This window comes from Neolamprologus multifasciatus, chromosome 23, assembly GCF_963576455.1.
Source record: "Neolamprologus multifasciatus chromosome 23, fNeoMul1.2, whole genome shotgun sequence".
In the NCBI taxonomy this organism is placed as follows: Eukaryota; Metazoa; Chordata; class Actinopteri; order Cichliformes; family Cichlidae; genus Neolamprologus; species Neolamprologus multifasciatus.
This window is the reverse complement of record NC_140460.1, coordinates 27040348-27065689: the sequence shown is the minus strand read 5'-3', so window position 1 is coordinate 27065689 and position 25342 is coordinate 27040348. Positions and strand designations below refer to the sequence as shown.

At 39.7% G+C, this 25342-nt stretch overlaps 2 protein-coding genes across 3 annotated transcripts in view; both read right to left on the bottom strand.

The window, feature by feature from the left end:
* LOC146491725 (sodium/potassium-transporting ATPase subunit alpha-1-like) overlaps positions 1-11724 on the bottom strand; it is a 66918-nt gene extending 55194 nt beyond the window's left edge. Inside the window, exons 1-2 of one of the 2 annotated variants that reach the window (XM_085151809.1) lie at positions 10314-11724; positions 9352-9498 (exon numbers count right to left, since the gene is read on the bottom strand). The gene's annotated coding sequence lies outside the window, so the exon portion shown is untranslated. Of the gene's footprint in view, positions 1-9351; positions 9518-10313 lie in introns of those variants that run through there. The other variant, XM_085151810.1, reaches the window with a different exon arrangement.
* A 1284-nt stretch (positions 11725-13008) lies between these two features.
* On the bottom strand, positions 13009-24790 carry LOC146491724 (sodium/potassium-transporting ATPase subunit alpha-1-like). Its single transcript, XM_085151812.1, has 23 exons — positions 24504-24790; positions 23925-24035; positions 23590-23649; positions 22451-22552; positions 22230-22331; positions 22042-22155; positions 21711-21845; positions 21068-21185; positions 20638-20906; positions 20214-20522; positions 19953-20087; positions 19286-19478; positions 19015-19190; positions 18774-18910; positions 17438-17588; positions 17188-17356; positions 16949-17103; positions 16004-16127; positions 15407-15552; positions 15164-15294; positions 14916-15017; positions 13944-14035; positions 13009-13160 (listed from the first exon to the last, which is right to left on the bottom strand). Exons 1-23 carry the CDS (start codon positions 24513-24515, stop codon positions 13132-13134), a joined length of 3072 nt encoding a protein of 1023 aa, XP_085007938.1. The 5' UTR covers positions 24516-24790; the 3' UTR covers positions 13009-13131.
* Between the last annotated feature and the right edge of the window lie 552 nt (positions 24791-25342).

Here is a 25342-nt window from a genome sequence, read left to right as displayed (position 1 = left end):
ATATCTGCTACAAGCTGTAAACCTTATTTTGTAAAGTCAGCAAAATTTGGAAAATCCTTTTAACTAAAGTTTACTGGTTAAAAATGTGCACTCAGATTCACTTCTGAAAAGATTATAAATTATATAAACTTGACTACATTTATTCCACGTTTACTTGTTACTCTGGAGATTTTAATAACCCCAATGCTCTAAAAAAAAAAACATTTAAAAAATATGTTATTCTTGGCACACCTCTAGTCCTTAGCAGCAGCTGAACCTAACTGAGTTTTGTTGCTGACCGTGTCCGTCCCTTTATGACCACAATATACCATCTCACTCATCTCGAACTGGTTTCTAAAACATGACAATGAGTTTACTGTACTCAAATGACCTCCACAGTCACCAGATCTCAATCCAATAAAGCACCTTTGGGAGGAACAGAAACAGGAGATTGGGTGAAACAGGAGATTCACATCAAATCTGCAGCAACTGTGTGATGATGTCATGTCAACATGGACAAAAATCTCAGAGGAATGCGTCCAGCAAATTGTTGAATCTGTGACACGACAAATTAAGAGAGCTCTGAAGACTTTAGGAGGTTTAACCTAGCATTAGCGAGGTGTACCTAAACAATTGGCCGGTGAGTGAATACTGCAAACTTGAAAACTGGCTCATCCACACAGTTTGCAAGGTGGGAAGAGAGTACAGTGCTGTACTTTTCTGCCTTAAGCAGGGATTGTGTGAATGTTCTCCACATCTGCTTCTGATCCCAAAAAGTAATGTAATATGTATCCATGCAACTGACCATCATTATTAAAGTAAGAACAATACGGAGCCAAATCCAGGATTGGACTGTACCAGCTCTATGAAGCAGAACACAAAATACAGGTCTGAGTTTACCTGCACTTCAGAGTTACGCCTATGATGTAGCTGTGAGATATGAACTCTCAAGAGTCCTTTTTGATTAAATGTAAAAAAGACAACAAACGGGATTTTCAAACACAAATCGTCTACAAATCAGACTCAGGAAAATGTAATAATATAACAAGATGATCTTTTACTTCTAAGACAAACTTAACCACTGCAGGCCAAAATGTGGGAAAGGAAAATTCTGCTTGATGCTCAGGTTTGTGGACAGGAATGTGAGAAGTGCTGGTTAATAATAATGGATTGCATTTATATAGCGCTTTTCGAGACCCTCAAAGCACTTTACAATTCCACTATTCATTCACTCTCACACACTGGTGGAGGCAAGCTACAGTTGTAGCCACAGCTGCCCTGGGGCAGACTGACAGGAGCAAGGCTGCCATATTGCACCATCGACCCCTCTGGCCATCACCAGTAGGTGAAGTGTCTTGCCCAAGGACACAACGACTGAGACTGTCCGAGCCGGGGCTTGATCCGGCAACTTTCCGATTACAAGACGAACTGCCAACTCTTGAGCCACGATTGCCCCGGATTTGGTTAGAGGTAGAAGCTGGACAGACTGTTCTATAACTGGAACACTACAAGTTTAAGGCCCACGCAGCAAAAAACATAGACTTCTGTACAAAAGTCTTGAGTCACACCCCATTTCTCTGTATCTTGCTTCCAAGCAGCCAGACTTTCTTGTCACTTTGTCAAGTCCCCTTGAGCAATAGTTCTCCAGGTTTTCTGAGGTCCAATCCAGACTATTACTATATCAGAGGGATTTTTTGTTTGTTTTGTTTGTGAGTTACCTAAGAATTATGCCTAACACTGACCTATGACTCCCTCAAACATCACCTAATGCAACTCTGTGCTGTGTCTAGACATCACAGACAACTTAACAAAGAAAGAACAAATTGTCATCAATATGTTTGAATGAGATTAGGACAAAAATACAACAGTGAGTGTCTACAGCCATCTGTAAAACACGGTGGAGGCTCTGTCATGGCTTGAGCTGTATTCCAGTCAGTGGTGTTGCAGATCTTGTTAAAACTGATAGATTTCTAAATGCAGAAAAGTACCATCAGATTTTGATGCACCATGTAATACTAACTGGAAAGCACCTGATTGGTAACAGCTTTATTTTTCATCATGTCATTGATCGCAATGCAGTAAAATCATACCTGGATAGAAAAACACACAGTGGAACACTATCAGTCATGGATTGGCCTCCCCAGAGCCCGGACCTCAACATTATTGAAGCAGTGTGGGATCATGTGGACAGAGAACAGAACAAAAGGAAGAAACATCCAAAGAAGAGTTTTGAATGTCCTTCAAGAAGCCTGGAGAACTATTCCTGAAGAATACTTAAAGAAATGAGAAGAAAGCTGCTTAAGAGAGTTGAAACTGTGCTGAAGAATAAAGGTGGTCATAACCACTGTTGGGTAAGTTACTTTAAATTAGTAACTTAGTTACATTGCTAGTTACTTCTATCAAAAGTAACTCAGTTACTTCAAGTTACTCGTTACTTTCAAAGTAACTAGTTACTAGGGAAAGTAACTTTGGTTTTACTCAGAATTCTCTTGTTAATGTGTTGCTCCCATAACTTTGCCAGTCTTCTAGCTTGCTTACTTGCAACAAGTGCACTGTGCCACCTACCAATAGAAAAAATAATAATAATGTGCATATTTCCACAAGAGAAATCCCACGCCTGGACCGTCGTTGACTGCTGCCATGATTCTAGCCTACGTCACAGCATCATGTGCGCTTTTTACATCCAACACAAAAACTGCAGTCGTGATGCTTTTGATTGTACTCGGAAATTCTGACTTCCGAGTAGGAAGATGTGGGTAACACCAGACTGCAGATGAGCTGCATACAGGGCTGGACTGGGACAAAAAAAAAATCGTCCCGGGGAATTTGACGCCAAATTTGACCGCCATTATAGGAAAAATCATAAAGCCTTTGAATGAAAACAAACGCTGTTGGGACAGTGATGTACACTGTTCTGATGGTATATATGTATCAATCTATCAATCGTTTGTTGTAAGATTCAGATAATTATATTTTAAAAGCGAGACATTTTAAATGAGAATAAGAAAGAAAAGTATTTCTTTGTGCTCCCCTCTCCCCGTTAATGCCCTACCTGCCCCCTGGCAACACTTTGCTAGACCCGCCCCTGCACAGTTACCAGCTGTCAGCTACTTAGAAAAGGATCCTGGTGTTATTTGTCTCTCAGAAACAGTTCATAACTTCCCGTCAACTCATTCATGTGACCTAAAAGGTAAACCTGTTTCTCCATCACCTGTTCAGCTCTGATGATTCAGTAAGGACATCTCCTGGTTTCATCTGCATGTTTCCCTCTCACCACATACTCAAACCGTCATCATGACCAGCAGCTTTACTGCTGTGGCTCCAGCAAACATCAGCTGATACTAGAAATTAATATTAAATGAATTCTAACAACAGCTGATCAAGCTTACACGTGCTGCTGTTGTTTAGCGCGAACTCCGCTGGTTTCTTTCTGGCACAAAGTGGGCGATAAACAAACAAGAGAGAAAAGCCGATCAGCTGATCATTGATCAGTTTTCATGATTGAAGTAGAAACAGGAGAGAGAGGGGGGAGAATGAGAGAAGAAGAGGCAGCTGTGCAGCAAAGACACAGAATAAATCCAGCTTTGTGTCTTTTTCATTGTAGCTGAAGTCCCGGACAAACTGTTCCTTTTCAGCTCAATACGAAACGCGCAATATTTTCTCTGAATACCAGACGATTCTGTTTTTTACGGGACGGTTGGCAACTCTAATAATTAACCTTATGAACAAAATAAAGTTCAACATCATTAACTTCATAGCACCCACCCAGCTGTATAGAAACTCCGTCATGCTAGCTAGTACGCAGTACGGAAAAAGTCAGAATAACGAAAATAAACTCCACCTAAACTTGGTTTATATCTGACTCAGATAGACTGCAGGTCATAACTTCTTACCTGAAGTTCAGTTCACCTGACACTCGGACCAGCGGCTGCCTCAGGTCTCTGCTCCTCCTCCTGCCTCCCCTTTCCCTCATCCACCTGCTGGCCTCCACCACTTGCTAATGTTACAGAATCTGTGGAAGCTCCGCGATAGCCACCACACGAAGTAACGAGTAACGACCCTATCTAAATCCCAGTAACGACTAACGCGTTCCTGATTTTGGCATAATAACTAGTTACCGTGCTCGTTACCACAATAATAACGTAGTTACTGTAACGCTTTACTTAATAACGCGTCCCAACACTGGTCATAACAAATATTGACTTTCAACTTAATTAGAACTGCACTGACTCTTGTTCTAATAAAATAATATCTGCATACAGACATTACCTCCAAGTGCATTTGACTCTTTCATAGGACTGTCCTCTACCTGTGCAAATGTCCTGGTTTATAATGGCTTTGAGTTGGTTCGCCTTCTTAAATCCACTCTCAGTGGCTCTAAGTGTGTTGAACACTGAGGCACAAACTTTTTGGAATATTCTGGGTAATTAAAATGAACATAATATGACACCAGATGATTAGTTCCTCCTAGCCAAAAACTAAACAGGGTAGAAGAGATAAAGTTTCTGAGTCCAGTAATAACGTTTGCAGGGTAGTTGCATGCTGTAAGGGTTTTTTTGGACAGGCACTACAGTATGTGCTTTTGACTACTTGTTTTCACCAGCCTCCAGTCTTAATGCCCAAATATTACATCGTATCCTGATTTTCACATGAGAAAGGCATTAATCTTTCTAAATTCTCAGGATAAAGGATCCTTTTCCAAAATAAATAAATAATAGCTCCAGTGCTGTCACCAGCCTTTTTCATAACCTTTTCCTCCAGTGAATAAACCAATAAACCAATTATTTTATTGCATTCACACTATCAGTCTCTCGATTGCTTGATTTCACCGAGTGTGTGTGTAACTCAGCCAAGTGTTAGTGCTCTACCCCAAGGACACTGTCAGGAACACCAAACAAGAAAACTACATTTCCAAATCAATCATTTCAGAAAAGCTTCTTTTCCCAGCATAAAAATGATTTCAGTGCCATGACGTGCGCCACAATCTGGGACAATGTTGAATCAGAGCTAAAATTATTCTCAGGAGAAAAAAAAATCAAATAATAATAACAATAAAACTAGTGCTCAAAAACATGTAATCCTCTCTTTGTCTCATACACATACACAGATGTTGTTTATATTGAAAAAAAAAGGGGGGGGGGGGGGGGGAAGCCTCCCAACTGTCTTTCCCAGAATCCTTTGTTGGTTTTCCCAACATGCTTGCTGGTTGCATGGAGAAGAGGGAGGAGCCAAAATGTCAGGGGTCACCTGACAAAGATGTTTGATCTTTCTTTTGGCTCCGCGTGTCTCTATATTAGTTCAGTCGTTCTCAGTATGTGTTTGCTCTTCTTTTTCACAGCAGGTTCAAAATTAGAAGGATGAGGATCCGTCCTCGGGCCTGTACGTGCAGCTGAGCACGCTCCCTCTGGTCTCTGGGGCCATAAATGTTTCATCCTGGGACCACAATGTTTTCACAGATTTCCAATAACATCACCCCTCTTTATTAGACTTTAGCGACACAAGTTACAGCAACGAGACAGTGATTGTAAACTGTAAACTGAGCGATGCTTCTTTTTAGTGCAGTGTTGGTAAAACAAGACTTTTCCTAAAAGATCATCTTTATTTTAGATCAGACAGATTTAATTAATAATTTAAAAAATTGGCAATTTTATTACTATTATTATTATTATTATTTATTTCTAAATGTGGACTAGGGGGATTTGTATGTAGGAAATGAATACTGTTGAACCATGTGTGAAACAAATAAATGAAATGAAATATGTTGTTAATAGAGGATTTTATTATGATGTAATGAGATGCTTTGCTACTTTGTGATACTAATTCTACTATCATTCTGCTCAGGGAGGTCAAAGGTGACAGCTGTGTAGCTTAAATACGTTTAGTTTCTGCATGGCTGTTTTTAACCTTAAACTCACTGGTCGTCAGGGCCAGAGTTCATTTTTTAAAATAACTCTTTAGCCTCATCTAATGGACAGTACTGGAAAAACAAGTAAATCTCTTGTATGCTTTTTATGCCTTTGGACCTTCTGTAATCTAAGAACTCCTGCTCTTAATCAATGCTTGATTAACTTTGACCCTGCAAGGGTTTTAGGTCACATCAGAATATGTATGCTGTGCTGACATCACAAGGTCACATGACCATACAAACAGAGGAAGAAAAAAAAAAACCCACAAGTCACCTTCTCTTCAACCTCCTAGCTCTGCCTGTGAAAGTAAGTAGTGATGATCCACAGATCCAACAACACTATTACATTACAAGGACTTTTCTAGAAGCTATTATTAAAGCAAAAAAACATGTAATGAAACAGAGAGGAAAGCTTGCAGTGTCCCACAGGGCTGATCTTATATACACACAGATGATCATCCTGTTCCTCTGCTGCTCCGCTAAAGGAAACCTCTGTGCATTGTTTATATAGACTGACTATAAGGTACATGAATGTGACGGATTAAAGTCATGTGACATAATTTTATTTTCAGTCCCACCAGCCTGATGGTGAGACTAGGTAATGCAGTGTGATTGTGAAAGTGCTGTCTGGCTCACCGGCTCCTCCTCTAGGTGACACTTATTGCTCTCGTCTAAAACACTGTCTCTGCACTCTTATGTTAAGCACACCAGAGCTGTGCACAGCCTCCCTTCCACAAGCAAAACAAAACACAGCAGACAAATGTGAGGCCTTCTCCTCTTTCCTACAGCAGCTAGCGTCACCTGAGTATCAGAAAGGTGAGCCCTACAGAGTAATCTGTATGCCCATAAACTGAGTCTCGGTGCAGCAGAGGTGGAGTGGACAGCAGCTGCAAAAGCATTTACTGCCCCCCACCCCACCCCACCCCACCCCACACCCTCCACTCCAGCTTTCTCTCTCTCTCACACACTCTTTAGCTATTGGGCAACGGCAGTATCAGAGTTGAGGATAAACCAAGAGCTCGGGTGAAAGGTTGTACTCCTCCTTCCCAACACAAAACTGGAGCTGCACAGCTATTTTTCTTTGTTGCTTTGCTACTCAGTGAACAGTGACCTGCTCTAAACGAGACACGGCAGACAAACCAGGAAGACAAGGAGACGTCCCGACTGTCCGATAGTCTATAAGTCACAGCATAAAGAAGAATCAAAGCTCATCTGAACAAACAGATTTTGCCAGCTTTTATGTTTTCAGTCAGCATCACAAAAGTGGCAAATGCTTTGAAGACAACCTAAACTTGGTAAGTTTATCCTCTAAAATTTAATGTGTGCAATTAGAAATGAGCTATTCTCTGTTGACTTTTACACTGAGCTAATCTCTTTAGCTTTAAGGAGGTGGATCTTTTCCTGTCATGTGCCCACAAAACACTCAAAGTGGATATGTCTCTTTTATGACTTTACTCATCATTTAAATTTTCTACTCATGACTTATGCTCTTCGGATGATTTCTTAGAGTGATGTGTCCCAGAGCACAGATGGCTGAAATTCCTAATGCAAAAAGAAAGGTGGTGACAGGACTGAGGAAACAAATGAGCCATGAAAGAGAAACGAGCGGCTGCTAAACTACAAAAGAACATAAAGCTTCAGATAATGAATGGTGTATGTTGCTGCTAGACTTCACAGCTGGCAACAACACAACAATGATCTAACAAAGAGAAGCCAACATTAAGGCCACAGGAGCTTTTATATATGGAAGAGGTTACTCCCAGATAGTGACTGCAGGTATGTTTGTGTGCTATGTGACACAGAGGCTTTTTTGAACAGACTGCTTTATAAACACACTCTTCACTGAGCTACAGCGCCATCTGTGAGACAACCGAGTGTTTGCTCACAAAACCACATAATCCTGTTTATTGTTTTTGGGTTTTGGGTTTCCGAGCTATAGTCTGTATTTATTTTTTCTGAACTGATTATCTACTACAATAAGCATTTCTTTAGCTTAAAGTGTCTCTCGGATGAAGCTAGAATAAATAAAACCTAAACAAAGGGTGACATCATCATGGATGTTTTGGTGGTACACCTCATGTTTTAGGCCATTGTTAACCTTTTGGAGCCACGGCACATATTTCACATTAGAAAAATCACATGGCACACCACCAAAAAAAATGTCACAAAAAGCATATTGATAAATTTTCCCCGTGAACCAGGTATAGAATTGGCTCAGTTTATCCCCAGTATACCTTTTTTGCTTTCTTCTGACCACTACTCATGCTAGGGCCCTTATCTGGGTCAGAATTTTCTCCAGGAACCAGGTAAGATTGACTACTTTTTCTTTTCAAATATCTTCCTATTGACATTACGCACTGCATTGTCTCACAGCATGACTATTATATAACTTCAACTACCAAATAGAGCAGGTAGTTGTACTGCCCTCTAGTGGAAGAGAATGTAACTGCTCTGTCCGTTACTCACGCCAGTCGCTACGAGTACCAATAAGGTGGAACCAGATAATCTTCCACGGCACACCTGATCATTTCTCACGGCACATCTATGCACAGTGGTTGGGAGACACTGTTTTAGGCTATCCATGTCCTGTAATGGGCCACTGTGGGATAGCTATCTGAGGGACCTTACAAGCTGTCAGGGGAGGGGAAAAGTTACTTGGTGACCATACCAGAGTGACCCAGACCTATCTCAAAGTCGAAGGAGAGACCCAGCCACAACACGAGGATGTGAGGGATCAGTGGTGTGATGTAACATATGCAGGAAAATTGAGACTTTATAGGAAACCACAGTGCAAAATGGTGAACACTGCAAGGAGAATGGGAAGAAGAAACTCACTGAAGATGGTGTTAGACGTGTATACCAGACAAAGGTGTTTACACCTGCAAAGCTATGAATTGCCACAGTGAAGGTCTAGCAATTCTGTCTTTCAAGGATAAATAAGCAAGTATGATACTAGTAGTCCTTTTAACAGTGGTGTTCAAGAAAACCAACAACATGTTTATCTTAGTTTTAAGTGGTGCTTTACTTAGTGTGTATCTACCTTCCTTAGGCTCCTGACAACCTTAAATATTGGAATTAAGTATAGAAAAAGACTGAAAGATGAACAGGAACCACTGCTGTCCTACCAATGCTGATTAAGAATACAACATCATGAAATCCCAGTAAAGACCTTGGTTAACTGGGGTTAATTGGTAAGTGTTTTATCATAATCCTTTGATAATGGTCACATAAACATATACTTTTCATTCTGCACTCTGTCAGCTGCCTCTTCCATAAGAGTCAAATTTGTCATTGAGTTGTCATGCCAGTCCTTAATGTACAAACAATATGCATTATAGTTAGAAGGACTACTTAAATAGGTTGACAGCGGAGAAGAATTAAAATGAAAATGTATGTTCTACAATTTTAAAAAGAAAAAAAAATGTATTTTTAAAGAAAGAGAGGGATGTTGCTTGAGTGTGATGTACCTGATGAGTCGCTCCCAGGCGCCTGGTACTTGGAAGAGCAGAGGCTGATGCACAGCAGTAAAAATAGGATGGAGTAGAAAGGACCCAAATGAAGACTCACTATTCACGATGTTGCCTCAGAGGACCATGGAGACCTCTGTGAGATGCCTGATGGAGCAAAGAGCATTATTGAGGTATCAGATAAAGGTACGCAGAAGTAAATGTGTGTTTGAATTGCTCTCAGAACGACTTCCCCCGGAGGAGGAAGGGTTAGACTAAAACTTTGATGCCTAATGATGTGTTTATTACAACATATCAGCCTGTTATGGTGTCATTGTGACATTGTAGGCATCATACAGGAAAAAAACGTGTTGTATAGCTCTTGCCATGCCCTTTCATATCATATGATCTGGTCTTGAAATGTTTCTTCAAGGTCAACTTTGACCTTCAGTGCTCATATGATGGTGAAGGTCAAATGTTTCGCCAACCTAGGGAGCCATGTCCCTCAGGGCCTAGTATATTGTTTGAATTTTGAACACAATCCATAAAAATGTGTGGGTAATGTATAGTTTTTACTGCTTTTCACAATTTGTGTGAACTTGATGTCATTTTCACCCAAATTAAATAAGCTTGAACTGAAAATGAAAGCTGTGCACCAAAGACTGCTAACAAACAGACAGACGGACAAACTTTGTCTGTTTCTCCTTCGAAGGAAGGACATCAAGTGCGCTAAAATTGAATAATGATTGTGTAGCTTATATTTTAAAACTCCAGCAGGCAAAATATTAATGTACAGTCGGGCTGCTTTTCCACATTGGAAATTTTAGGTCATAGACTTTAAGATCATGTAAAATCACATAACTACTTTTGGTCACACTGATTACATACTTTTCCATTCTGTTTTTTAACTACACGACACTGCCCCTCTATTTGACAGTGGGGATCATGATGGATGTAGACAGACCCAAAAATGCTCTACTTACCTGGGATCCTGCTCCCAACAGCCAGGCATCCACTCGTTCCATGTTTCTGTTGGAAAGGCAAGAAGTTGGTTCTGACTTTCACTCTCAGAGATCTTCATCTCAGCTGATGTCACCAGTGACAGAGTAACATGTGAAGACTTACCCAGTGACTGGGAAAGCATAAGTGAAGTGGTGAGGGTAACTGCCAAGAAGGTACTTACTGTATCCTCTGGATGGAGTAAAGAGGAGATGGTGATGCCATTAGGAGAGGAAAATATTCAAAAGATGTTGGCAAAGAAAGAGTGGAATCATTTGTGTGATGAAGAAAGTGGGGAGGAGTAGTGGGAGGCAAAGAGAAAGAAGTCAAAAAGGCAAAGGGTTACAGTGACTCATACACAAGGCTGGGCACTAAGGAAAAACAAAAACACTATATCGATTGGCTGGACAGAAAGATCATGTCGGAAAGGATGAGCAGTAGAGAATTAGTAAGGAGGAAGTAAGGACAGCTATGAACACACTGAAGAGTGGCAGTGGGTTCATATGACATACTTGTGGAGCTTTGGGGATGTCTGGCAAAGAATGCAGTTGATTTTTTCGACTGTGCTTCTTTGTGGATCTACAGAAAACATATGATAGGGTGCCAAAGGAGGAACTGTGGTACTGCATGAGGAAGTCAGGAGTGGAGAGCTGAAAATGCTTAGATTTTCATTGGGACAGGATTACAAATGAGAACATCAGAGGAAAAGCTCAGCTTGAGTGATTTGAAGATAAAGTGAGGCAAGGCTGACATGGTTTGGACATGTGTAGAGGAGGGTTAATGGATATATTAGAAAAAGGATGGTGAATATGAAGCTGCCAGGCAGGTAGACAAGAGTAAAACCTCAGAGAAGATTAATGAATGTGAAGAATGACCTGTAGATGGTTGGTGTGACAGAAATGAATGCTAGGGATAGGGTGAGATGGAGATAGATGATCCAATGTGGTGGAGGAATAAAACTGCTTTAGTGCTTCGAATTGCTCTGTGCATACTGTTAAAATCCTGGTGCACAGATCTGCACTGTTCTTTTCAGCAACAACCCTTTGTTCTGTATTACTGCACATCTACCTGATAAATCTAACTCCCAGTCCTTTATTGAAACTTCGAGGATGTATTAGTTCATTCAGCTTACAATCCATAGCAGTTTCAAGGTTTTTGAAATGTGTAAAGCTGAGCAGTAGAGTGATGTGCTCTTGACTTACTGTATTACAGAAAATAAAGACAATTAGAATCCTTTGAGGAATCAATGAGGCTTTTAAAGAGTCACATCCAGTAAAAAGTAATCTACTTGACAAAGTTAAAGTTCAGGATGATCAGTGACACATAAATGCATGGAAATATGTGAATTCACCAGCATTTCACTGATGTTAGCATAATGGTGAAAGGAAAGCCCCAACCACGCCTTCCTAATGTGGGAGTCAACCAGTAGGACCACTCCCTCCATGATCATGACCATGAAGATCATGATCATCACCATCTAACAGGATACCAGTCATCAAATTATTTAGTGTTTCACATTTTTTTTGTCATCATTTTTTATCACTTTGCCAGAATTATCAAGAACCTTATGTTAACAACTAATTCGGATTCAATAATGTTCCTACATGAAGAGCAAGGATTTGGTGGAATTTCTGCAGTGTGTGTGAAGGTCAGGCTGTAAAAATGGAAAAATGTCTGTAAAATGACAAATGTGACCTTGACTTTGGGTGAAGTTAAATTTTGAACAATCACGTAAAAGGACTATTCATGCTTTGCTATTTATTGAAGGTTGTATTTAACTAACTTTAAAACCTCGTAACGACCAGATTTTTCTATTATGTACTGATCCTTAAACCCTTAGAAAAGAGGGTGTACTTTCTTTTTACCGTGACTCAGAATCTGGGCAAAGTCAATTTACAAATACGATTTAATTGGTTTCACTGATATGCTATCAGGAACCAAAAGGTTTGGGAACTGGAAGCCCCACCTCAGCACTTCTGCGGACAGCAGAAATCAAAGCAAAGTCATAAAGTTGAACTGAGATGGTTTCAGTGAATAAGTGAGCAACACAGAGTACCTGGAACACACTGTACCCTTGAAGAGACAACAATATCTTTAACTTCTCTAATAAAATGTAAAAAAACGATTACCCTTTAACCAAAGGACTTTGATGTTCCTCACAAAATCAACATGTGCACTTCCTGTTCTTTGGAATCTGCAGTGAGGAGGAAGGCTTGGCTCACTGGCGGGCCTGTGGGGGTTGTTGGAAGTGTTTCTAGTACACTTATGACTCTTTGTAGCTACTCAACCATGTTTAGTAAAGGTGGTGGTAGTGCTGGTGTTGGTGGCAGTTGTAAAAGTACAAAGAAACAAACAGCGAAGGGGAGGGGAAAAATTGAAACACGTTGCCCATTAAAATACTCTGTGCTCTTGAACAAAATGGACTCAAACCTCTCAGCAAATTATTAGAAAAATGTCCCAATATGTTACTTTTTTATTTGTGACACATTGCTTGTACCAAACTAAGGACTGTGGAAAGGTGGAAATGAATCACAGGTCCTATATCTGCTGAAGCTTCAGGGACGCCCCCCCCCCCCCCCCCCCCCCATCCCCCATCCTGAATCAGTATTTTTACTGCTAACACAACAGAGAAACCTACGAGAAAAGTGTGTACAAAAGAAACTAACATGCAGGCAGCCTCAGTGTACAACAGAAGTTCTTTATTGTGACACACGCTGATAAATATATATTTATATTAATAATGTAAGATTGCATAAAATGGTAATGAAAAACGCACATCCTTCAAGCCCATGTCATGTTGGCTCAGTAGTATGTCTCTAACTCCACCCAACCTAGAAATCAAATGAGACACAATTAGTGTGATGTTTCATGTCAAATGTGGTAAATGGTAAATAGACTGGTTCTTATAGCGCTCTTTTCTACTCTTCTGAGCACTCAAAGCACTTTACACAACTTGTGCATTCACACACCCACAAATGTGAGAGTTTAGATGCTTCCTTTTGTCTTTTACAGACAAATCCAACGAAAAATTCTAATAAAAATTATAGAGTGGCCAACTTATCTAATTTTTATCTGTCTTTACTTGATTTTGCTTATGTTTACTGACAGTTATTGGGGAAAAAATGACTTGACTGGGGATTATAAAGAAGATAAACTGCAGCCATGATTTTGGTGATGATGCTATTAGGAGCTCTACCCTTCAGGGACATTTGAGGGTGTCAGTTTGGTCTCAGGGTTGCTTATGAGAAGATATAATGAGCGAGGCCATTAATATTCACCCTGGGATGAAGTCATATGACCCTAGATGAGCTAGATGTTTGTGTATTTGGGTTTTATATTATTAGATTTACATCCTGTACAATTCTGAACTGAAGTCTGATCCTCAGTACACAGTTTATTTTCATTTCTTGGAATAATCAACCTTTTCCAGCTTTCACTCTTAATACTTTTTGCTGTTCTGATGTTCAGTTTGTGGTTTCTCAAACCCTTTAGATAGAATGTAAAAAATTATGACCTTTGCATTCCCCTACACTAATATTTAAATACAGAGTTTACAGGCAAAAATGTGTCCTAGGTGTGTCAGAAAGTAAAACAAAGAGCTGGGAAGCTCTTACCTCCTGGGGTGCGTCTGAGGATATATTTTCTGACTTCATCATAGATGAAGATGAGGAAGGAGTAGGGAACGGAACAGAACCACCACATTGGCCTAAGGTAGACATGGGGAGAAAAAAAAAGCCTTCAGTCATTTTATGACCATTGATGTTGCAAGTTTGCCTACCAGAGGGCACTCTGCAACTTCCCTGTTGGCAACACATATTTGAAACGCCACAAACACAAAACCCAGCTAACCCGAACAAAGTTGGACAGAGCATAAACAAGCAATCCACGACAAAGAAAGACTGTTTTAAAACATCATTGTCACATCAAGGACTCATATATAACTACATATAACAAATAACAGGAAAGCTGTTCATATTTTCTGTCTGAAAGAGAAAAATTGGCCAGTATCAGTTCTGAAATCACCAAATATTTGTGTCAGTATTGATCTTAAAATTCCTGTTACTGGTCACGTCTAGAAGAGACCATATGGACATGATCCCTTTCAATGTCATAATGCACACATAGATATACTGCACAACATTTAAACAACACCCACAGGAAAAGTAAACAAATTAATGCAAATGTTTTATGGTCCTCTTGGATATTCTTTGGCAAGATTGTATGAATTTCTGAGCCGATGAGCCTAAAAGTGTCTTAACTTTTTTCTTTTTAGAGGAGAGCAACCCTTTACTACAAAGTGGAATTGACAGTAATAAACATATTTTATTTTATATTAACAAAGCTAAAACTCCATTTAATAAAATACAAGGACATGATTGTCTTCGCATAAATGAAGATGGCAAACTAGGCAGCCACAAAAACATTGGTGAAATAGCAAAACTTTGCAATATGAATATATAGCGATTTCTCTAAAGTAGCAACTCAGCAGGCATAAAAATCTTCATGCCTGCTGAGTGTTTTGGTTCATTTGTATAATTACAGTGTAGAAAATCATAGTGTAAACCTATCACATTGTTTTTACTCACTTCATAGGGTACATTCTGATGGCAATGTCCATGCCTGGGCAGTATGACAGGAAGGCAGCCAGAGCCATCTCCTCAAAGATGCCAAAGATGAGAACGTAGTTCCTGTGAAATAAATAAATGTAAGAATCAATAAAACAGCGGAGACTAATCTCGTTAAAACTGGACTTATTTGCCGGTTTATTTGGAAAATGGCGGTTCCAAAGTCCCAGTTGTTATTGGAGATCTCATGTATATCTGTGCATACATACTTCATTCCTTGTTTCACAATGGAGTTGGTCCTGGTTTTACAGATGAGCAGATCGGCCACCTGGACGATCACAATACTTGTGAAGAAAGCTGTGTGGCAGGTAAACTCAACGATCTTTCTGCGCTCGTACGTCTGGGGGACAAAAGCTAAATTAAGACTGAATCACTGAAACATACCACTAAAACACACACATCTTACAATTCTCACAGTCCGGAGTAAAGTTAGTAACATTACTGTGACTGACCCACTCCTGTCCATAGCTGTCTTCCAGGTCATTTAGATATCTGTTATCCCAGAACACTCTGATTCCCACCAGGTCTTTGGGGAGGAATCCATTCTCAGACAGGATGACAAAATAAGTGAAAAAGCCACCTAAGGCCTGCATCATACCTAAAAGAAGCAAAAACATCAAAGAACGCTTATCAGACAGGGTTACAACTTTTACTAATGACAAATATAAATAACAACTGTGGCTGTCTCTTCATAAAGAAAGCAGTAGCAAATATGACATGTCAATGTAATACTCTGCAAATCCATGTTAAATGAAAATTAAACACATTAATTGTTTGAAACAATGCCGCACGCTTAACCTATTAACAAATTAAATAATGATCAGATTTGCCTGAAAAAAACTGACAGATTCCATTTTTAATGCCTGCAAACAAAAAATCTTTAAATTTAATAAAGTAATATGCATTTAAATATGATATTTAAAGGTGTTTTAGTGTCTGCAGTACAAACAAAATCCAGCAGGGGGCAATAGAGGAAGGCTTAAAACAGCACAAAAGTATTAAAAACAGATTTGATATAGCTAAAGGTTAAACAGTGAACAATGTGTTACCAATTTGCCCATAGGCCATACTGATGAGTCTCTCATTCACCAGCTTGTCTGTTTGGGCATTTCTAGGCTGCCTCTTCATGATGTCACTTTCAGCTTGTTCATAGGCCAGGGAGATGGCAGGGACCTGTCATGGCACAAGAAAAGAAAAAGAAAAAACTAATTATCCACCCATAAATGCATTATCATCCGCTTGAGCTTCTGTGTAGAACAGATTCAGTAAGCTGGAGAGGAAATGCCCCCTCATTAACAAAGAGATTTGTCTTTTAGCCTTCAAAAAGAGATTGTTGATCTAAGAAAAACCCAGGACATCTTCCTATTCATCTCTGATCAAGGAAAACAGCAAAAATTGCAGGTTTCTTTTCAGCACTGTACCCAACTTACTTAAGTATAAATAACTTTATTAATTTCTTCACAAATAATAATTGAACGATTTAAAAAACAACATTTATAACAATGTCACAAACATATCATTACTCACAGTAAGCTTTAATACTACTGACATTTATTTAGACTCTCTCCCTTGTAGACCACATTACACCACAGAAACAGCTTCAGTGATACTGCTGGTATTAAAGGTACTGTGCTACAGTAGTTTGAATCCTTTCCATCCAATGGACTACAGTTTCTTCATGTAAATGGAGAGTCCTCTTCTCACACTAAGGTTAATTATGGAGTTCCACAGGGTTCCCTGCTAGGACCAATTCTGTTTACATTATACATGCTTCCCTTTTACATCGACTTTTACTGCTGTGTGGATAATACCAAACTTTATTTATCTAAGAGGCCAGATAGCACAACAATTAGTTAAACTCCAGGAATGTGCTAAAGATAAAACAGCGTGGATGATTCTTCCTTCTAAAATCATTGTTGTTGTGACTGTTGTTGTGATTTTGTTCTACATAGATTGAATTAAACTGAATTGAACAGAATCAGGCAAAATCTCACCATGTCAGTTCCCAGGTCAATACAGAGGATGGTGACAGTTCCCAGGGCAAGAGGGATGTCAAAAAGCACGAAGAAGAGGAATGGCGACATCTCGGGGATTTTACTGGTCAGAGTGTAGGCGATAGACTTCTTCAAGTTATCAAAGATCAGACGGCCTGAAAAAGGAATTCAGCAGCTGATGCGAAGCTTTGTATTTTATGGAATTTTACTTTTGTTCCAAGTCTTGATATAGATGTTACCTTCTTCCACTCCAGTTAAAATGGAGGCAAAGTTATCGTCCAGCAGGATCATGTCAGCAGCCTGCTTGGAGACATCAGATCCAGCGATGCCCATGGCAACACCGATGTCAGCTTTCTTCAGAGCTGGAGAGTCGTTCACACCATCACCTGTCACGGCCACAATGGCTCCCTGGAAGAAAGCATTTTTTTATATACATTTTAAACAAAACAATGTTGAAACTGTGTCTGTGAGAATCCCTGCGATGCTCACCTGTCTCTGGCATCCTTCCACGATGATCAGTTTCTGCTGAGGGGAGGTCCTGGCAAATACAATTTCAGTGTGGTGCTTCAGCACATCGTCAAGCTGCTCTGGGGTCATTTCTTTCAGCTCACTACCATGGACGACACAGGCCTTAGCTTCCCTGTAGATTAGATTGCAGCAGTGTTAGTACAGAGGTGTTTCGCTGAATTTTTTTTTTTTTTTTTTTTTTGTGCAATTCTGCATGGTTTTTTTTTTTTTTTTTTTTTTTTTTTTTTTTTTTTTTAATGCGCATTCTATTCTGCGTCCTGATTGGCTGTAGACCATTTTCAATCAATCTTGTGCAGTGTCTCCGGCATAGTACAGATTGCGTTCAACTTGTCAAATTTACATAAATCTTCGATCGCTTGCAGTGTGACTCTGAAGTGCTGCACTGTAAGTTTGTAAGTTTTCTCCCCAACAAACACAACAATGTCGACGAAGCATCATCACCTGTGGGTGCCTTTGGTTTCATTCTATAATACTGCACTTGTTTTTCTACAAGGTTTGACCTTTGAGAGTATTTAAACAAGAGAGAAAAGTGTAAAAATCTTCATGCCTGTCTGAAAAAAGTGTGTAGTGAGGGGTTTTACAGCTTTAAAACATTTATAATAATTGCAAAAAATAAACTTGGCTACTTCGCGGATTTCACTTATCGCAGGTTATTTTTAGAACGTAACTCCCACAATAAATGAGGGACAACTGGATGACAGTAGTGTGTCATTCGCTAACTGGAAGGTTGCTGGCTCGTGTGTGAATGTGCATGAATAAATGGATAAATGTTGCATGTTGTACAAAGTACTTCAAGTACTCAAGTAGAGCAGGAAAGCACTATATAAGAATCATCTATTAACGAACAGCAGCTGTAATCCAACATCCTGTGTCCAAGCACAGACTATGTTAAGGATATTAGAAAACAAAATAACATCAGCTCAGCAAAAGTTGATGATGGAACATTCAGCAAAAAGCTACATTTACAACATATTCTACTTGTTGTCTTCCCACTGCAGATAATGAATCACATGTGTTGCATTTATTATGTATTATTTGCACTTGAGTTACGAGGGTGACTACTGATTCAGGATTATAGTCCAGTATAGTCTTGTATTGCTGATGAAGAAACAGGAAAGCCAGTAGCTAAGAACCATATCAAGATTCTTTTTTCTTGCACGAATTAATGGTAAAAGCGTTTTAGGCTCTGCAGATGTCAAAACCTTCGTTAGCCAAGCTTGATTTAATTTGAACAGCTGCCTCTTATACTCACAAAATGTTCAAAGCTAGCTAAATAAATCTTGATAAGAAAACTAACCTAGGGTTGACCTCTGAAACTGGAATTTTTAAGCGGGCAGCAATGTCTTCAACAGTCTCATTGCCTTCTGAGATGATACCCACACCTCTAGCAATAGCCTTGGCTGTAATTGGATGGTCACCGGTGACCATGATGACCTGAGAGGGAAAAGATAAGAAAAATATTTAACTTAATTTAAGTTTTGACCACAGTTTGAAAAAAGAGAAAGTTTAAAATCTGTTCATTCAAAAAGTTATCATACCTTGATTCCAGCACTCCTGCATTTACTCACAGCATCGGGCACAGCAGCACGAGGAGGGTCAATCATGGACATGAGGCCAATAAAGCACAGGTTCTCAGTGGGGAAGTTCACATCATCAGCATCAAAAGCAAAGCCTTCTGGGAACTGGTCATCAGGCAGGTGATAGTGGCAGAAACCTGAAAAAGACACACAGAAAGTACTTGTTAGATTAAATTTTCTCCAGTAAACAAACAGTTCATAAATGCTGATATAAAAAGAAGTGATGCTGTACCCAAAACTCTCTCTCCAAGGCCTCCCAACTCAAGATAGGCACGATTAAAAGAATCTTTCAGCTGAGCGTCCAGAGGCTGCTCTTTGCCCTGGATCACGATGGTGGAGCAGCGGTCCAAAATCCTCTCTGGAGCTCCTTTCATCACCAGCAAATGCTTGGTTTCGCCAGGGGTGGAGTTTTTATGGACGGAGAGCTGTGGGGCAACAGAAAGCCTTGATTTAAATGCAAGGTTTTCAGGTCTCAAAAATTAGGCCCTCATTAGGCGTTCTACATTTGCAAGGGTGATCTTGAGTGTGACTTGAATTTCACCATCTAGCGGTGAGTGCAAGCATTGGTGGAGATGTCACTGTGCCTGCTGATTATTTGTGACCACATGGAATTGTTCATGGAGACTTTACATTGCAATGTCCCAACTATATATGTGAGCAGGCACTGGACTTCAGAGAAGTATACTACTGTGCATTTCCACAACAACATACCGTCAAGGTTTATTGCCTTAAACTGTACTCCTGCCAGCAAAGAATGACTCCACTGATAACAACAAGAAGTCAGACTGTATATTTATAGAAGTTCACAAACCAAAGCATGATCGTGGTTGCAGTTCCTCCTGCATATATAGTATGTACAATGTATTTTTGACATTTGTCACTCTGTATGGATGATTTACCTGGTATTTGTTTGTGGAATTAAAGGGGATCTCAGCAATTTTGGGGTATTTTTCTCTCATGTCACTAACAGAGCCACAGCACAGCTCGATACACTTCAGCAAGGCAGCTTCTGATGCATCACCAGCCACATGTCTCTGTGGATTTTTAGAAAAAGACAGAGTTGGTGAAATGGATTCATAAGTCACAACATATGCCTTGTTTAAAATACCAAAGCTTTTACTTGCCAACCACAAGAGCCTTAAGAAATGAAAGTTTATCACCTTCAAAACAGGAACTTTGTTCTGTTCAGCCAGGAAGACAGCGCGGTTGCAGAGTCCGGCAGTTCTGGACAGAGCAGCCCAGGTGGCAGAGCTCCTGTCAAAAGAGGTACCGCTCTGGTTCTCAGTGGTGTCGGCCTCATGGATCTGGTTGTCAAACCACATGTGAGCCACGGTCATTCTGTTCTGGGTCAGGGTGCCGGTCTTGTCAGAGCAGATGGTGGAGGTGGAGCCCAGCGTCTCGACAGCTTCCAAGTTCTTCACCAGGCAGTTCTTCTTGGCCATACGCTTAGCAGTCAGAGTCAGACACACCTACAGACAAAACGTATGTTTTCAAAACTATGACAGACAGACAGGACATACTGCAGACAGTAAGACATAAGCTATCTGCAGAGAATGTCATTAGACATTAGACACCAAAACTCACAGTGACAGTAGCCAAGAGACCTTCTGGCACGTTGGCGACGATGATACCAATGAGGAAGATAATACCCTCCAGCCAGTTATATCCGAGGATGACGGAGAGGATGAAGAAAGAAACACCCAAGAACACGGCCACTCCAGTGATGATGTGGATAAAATGCTCGATCTCAATGGCAATGGGAGTTTTTCCAGCTTCAAGACTGGAAGCCAGGGTGGCGATGCGGCCCATGATAGTATTATCTCCAGTGTTGATGACGATTCCTCTGGCTGTGCCTGAAAAGAGAAGAGACACCGAGTCCACAGAACAATGGATGATTTCATTCTTCCTCGTTATCCTTCTTATTTTGTGGATTACCAGCGAGCATCACTAAACTACTGTTTCATCAAATAAAAACCACATTCAAATTGTCAACCACAAGCTGTTCATACTCTACCTTCTACACAGTTGGTGGAGAAGAAAGCAATGTTCCTGGTTTCCAGTGGGTTTTCATTGGAGAAGTCTGGAGAACGAGTCTGGGGCTCTGATTCACCAGTCAGGGAGGAGTTGTCCACCTGAGAGATTACAAACAAAATCAAACGAAGATCAGTGACGGGGTCAGTGACATGAAAACACAGAATTAAATATTTTAAATATTTATAATTAAATAATATAATTATAATATTATATTATTATAATATTATAATATAATATAAAATAATATAATTAAATATTTTTGTAAAAAAACAAACAAAAAAAACTTAAGGAACAAATGGGAACAGTTTATGATATGATCAAAGAAAAGCTACTTAAAATGAAGACCACCACATCCAATCAACATAGCTAGTAACTTCTCAGATTTACTAGTGGGATACATAAAAATGTTGAACAGTTGAACAGTCAGCTTGCATGCAAAAGATTAGCTAACGTAAATGGACTGAGGGCTGAGCTCGACTCTGTCGCCGGCCATAACTAAACTATGTCTAAAACTAACTAAACATCACAGCCTGTCTTCTTCTCATTTAAATAAATAATAGTAGATATCAAACACATGTTCTACAAAAATGTTTGCTGGCATTAAGAGTATTTGAGGCACAGACCTTGCAGCCATGAGCAGAGATGATTCTCAGATCAGCAGGGATCCTGTCTCCTCCTTTCACCTCCACTAAATCTCCAAGCACCACCTCCTCGGTGTTGATGCTTTTCTTCTCTCCGTCACGGATAACCAGGGCTTGCTATGAAATCAAAGATTTTAGGAATTTTTGATTAACTCGGTTTGAATTTAATCCCAGCAGCAAAGTTTCAGATGATAAAATGTATCATCAGTGCAGAACTTTTCCCTTAAGACTGTGCAAAAAATACTGCAGTTTCTAAATTCATATAAGCTGTAAATATGTTGAATTTACATTAGTTTTCCTTTCAGTGTCTCACCTGTGGGACCATGTTCTTAAAGGAATCCATAATCCTGGAGCTCTTGGCCTCTTGGTAGTAGGAGAAGCAAGCCGTGATCATGACCACAACAGAAAGGACGATACCTAGGTACAACTACATGAAGAGACACGAGAGAGTTAGGTGATCCTTAATGGTCACACTAACAATTTAGATAAAGACTCGCTTACGTTATCACTTGCAGGTTCATCTTCTGAGGCAGCCTGGATACTATAAGCCACAAAGCAGAGGAAGGCACCAATCCACAGCAGCATGCAGAAACCACCAAACAGCTGGAAACCAGAGGAAATAACATTTAAGCTTTGGTGGTTGTACTCACTTTTTTGCATTTATAATGTGTGAGTTAAAACACAGGTTTGCTGTTTTCATGGTGAGGATGTTGGACTCCTACCTGTTTGCAGAACTTGACCCATTCGGGTGTTGTGGGAGGAGGTGTGAGGGCGTTGGGGCCATCTCGGGCCAGGATCTCTTTTGCTCTGGAGGAGGAGAGACCCTAAAAACAATGTCTCAGTTACCCCAGAAGTTCAAAAGACTTGTCTGTACATGTCTTGTACAGTATAGTTACATCCTACAACAGTAATATTGTAGTATATTTACTGGTTCCTGTCACCCTCTTAATTTTGCCTTTTGTGGAACATTTAGAGTTACAGAGTATATATAGAGTTATACTTTTTTTTTTGCAAAATATATTTTCACTTGAACTGCTTATAATTCATGTCTATAATGTAGGTTATGACACTGCTTTACATACAAACCAGTTCATTAACTAAAGCACTGACTGCAAATAAAACCTTTTTTCCTTCTTTATGTTTAAAATCTAAATTTTCTGTGTAAAGTTGTCACTGTCTGGTGGTCCAATATGCCCGAGCCGCTCCTTCTTCCCTCTATTGTTCCCTCACTTCTCTCTGGTTGAAAAAAAAACTTTAAACTTGCTCTTTTCTCATTATGTCTGCATCTGTGCTCAAATCTAAGTTTTTTAAATCTTGTATTAGAGAGAAGATTCCAGTGCCATTTTTTTACTTGTTGGGGCAAGGCAGTGGTATTTTCTCTGTAATTTTACAATTTTATGCACAAAATGAGCTAATGTTAAATTTGATGTTTGCTACAGGCCACACAAAAGCTGTCAAGTGGGCAACAAATGGCTGCAAAACAAGAAAGTTCAAAAAGATTCAGCCTGGAGAACATATAGCAAATTATTAAGTTATTATTATTTGATTGCTTTTTAGTTGTTTAACATGCTTACCTATAAAAGAGATGTGAAAAAAATAGTGGCTCGTGTGGATTAAAAGTCTTTTAGTTTTCATTTTGTTCAAATTTGAAAAATTTGGTTTGTAAAACTAGACCAATAAAACAGAACTCCATAACTAGATACTGCTCACAGTGGGTGAGAAACTGAGATCTTGAACATTATATATGCTATTATTTGCATGCACACCATGATGTTCTTCAAGACTGCCTGATCTTTCCTGGCCTCTGTGCTTATCATCTCAAACACTCACAAAAACAAAGACATATATTTGGAGTCCTCACCATGACTAGGTCGGTTCCATATTTTCTGTGAATCTCGTCCACGCTTAATTTGTGATCATCCTAAGGAGAGTGTGGGAGAGAAAAAGATGAAAATGTCATTTGAGGCTTAAAAAAACGTCCCTGTAAATTCCTCCAGAAGGACACAGGGGACAAAATGCATCTGCTCTTTACACATTGCTCCATACAGAGTCATTTTAAGATAAGAATCTTTTTGTGTTTGAACACGAATTTTCACATGTTATAAACTCTTTATACTATATTGGCTTAAATTGTGCCAATCAAACACTTACATGAGAGATTATCCCAGAGTGGCTTCACATAATTTACGTACTCACCAGGTCAACTTCTTTTTTCAGGTCTTCCGTATCCCTATTTTTTCTGCCCTTCTTGCTCCTCTTTTCCTCGTGGTCTGCGGTTTCCGCCAGTTTGTAGTCATCTTTCATTTTCTGTTATGAACAAAGTGTCACAAAATGGAGTTCTGATTAAGACTAAAATCGAAAGTGATTTTAAAGCAGAAAGTTGCATGAAACGAAATGATTAATTATTGTCAACAATTAAAGAATAATATATTGTTAACTGATATGCTGTGAAATATTAGAACAGCAAATTCAAATTCAAATAGATCATTTTAGAATATGTTTTAAGTTTCTAAAGTTGTAAAGAAATTAATGTATGTTTTCACAGGGTCACAAAATAGGGTTTTAAATAAAACTGATACAACATGAAACATCCTGGAAAGTTGCCTTTCAGATTTTACATAATGAACTAAAATGTGTCATTGTTTATATAATTTCGAAAAATGTCTCTTCACAGTTGAAGAGACATTTAACAGAGATGTAAGCTAATGTGTAAGTAAGCTGCAAGAATATTCAACCCTGAGCAATCCAAAACTGTCGAGCTCAGTCCAAACTTACTGTCACTCCCATGGTTGCAGTGCAGTCTGACAGCAGTCAGTTCAGTTAATCAGTCTAACCTCTCTACTCTGCCTCCCTCTTTCAGTCCAGTTGTCTCCTGCGTCTTCCACTCCGCCCTGAACATAGATGGCTTAATTTCAGCTTACTTTTATACCTGTGGAGGAGGAGCTTAGAGGAAGGAAGCGTGGAGGTTAAACTCAATAGGTCATGGGTTGGGTTGATTAAACTGCTCCCACACTCAATTTTTTTGCTTCAGTCACTGCCAAGGGTACCTGTCATCTGTGTCCAGAAGCCCAACAGCTAACCACGCTTGGTCGGACTCCTTCAGCTTGATGGCTCCCTTCAGCGTTGGTGCCACTACTCAGTGCAGATATCTCGGCAATAGAGCTACCACAATTGATCTGTCAACTTCGATAACCCTTCATCCTTCTCACCCTTGCGTTGCTGAAAGGGGAAGTTAAAGATCTAACAAACAAGGATCCTCCGCCAGACATGCACAATGAACCCTCCCTATACATTTGGGCACAGCAAACCTCACCGCGAATCTGGTCATACAATTACAAAACCAATCATCAGTGACCTAGTGTGTTCTAGGTGCCTTGATGAACATAGCTATGCTCAAAAATTGACCCTGATATCCCTCATCAAACCAAGATGTTCTCTTCCTGTTCGCAAAAGAAAGGGCTGCCCTTGATGTCCGGCTGGTCGGAGTACATGGAGTTACAGGATATGTTTGCTGTAAACGTGTGAATCAATGTAAGCATGTTATCATCTCATTAAGCAAGGTTAGGATGGGTGTAAAGATAGAAAGAAAGAAACTGCAAAGAAGAGATATACTG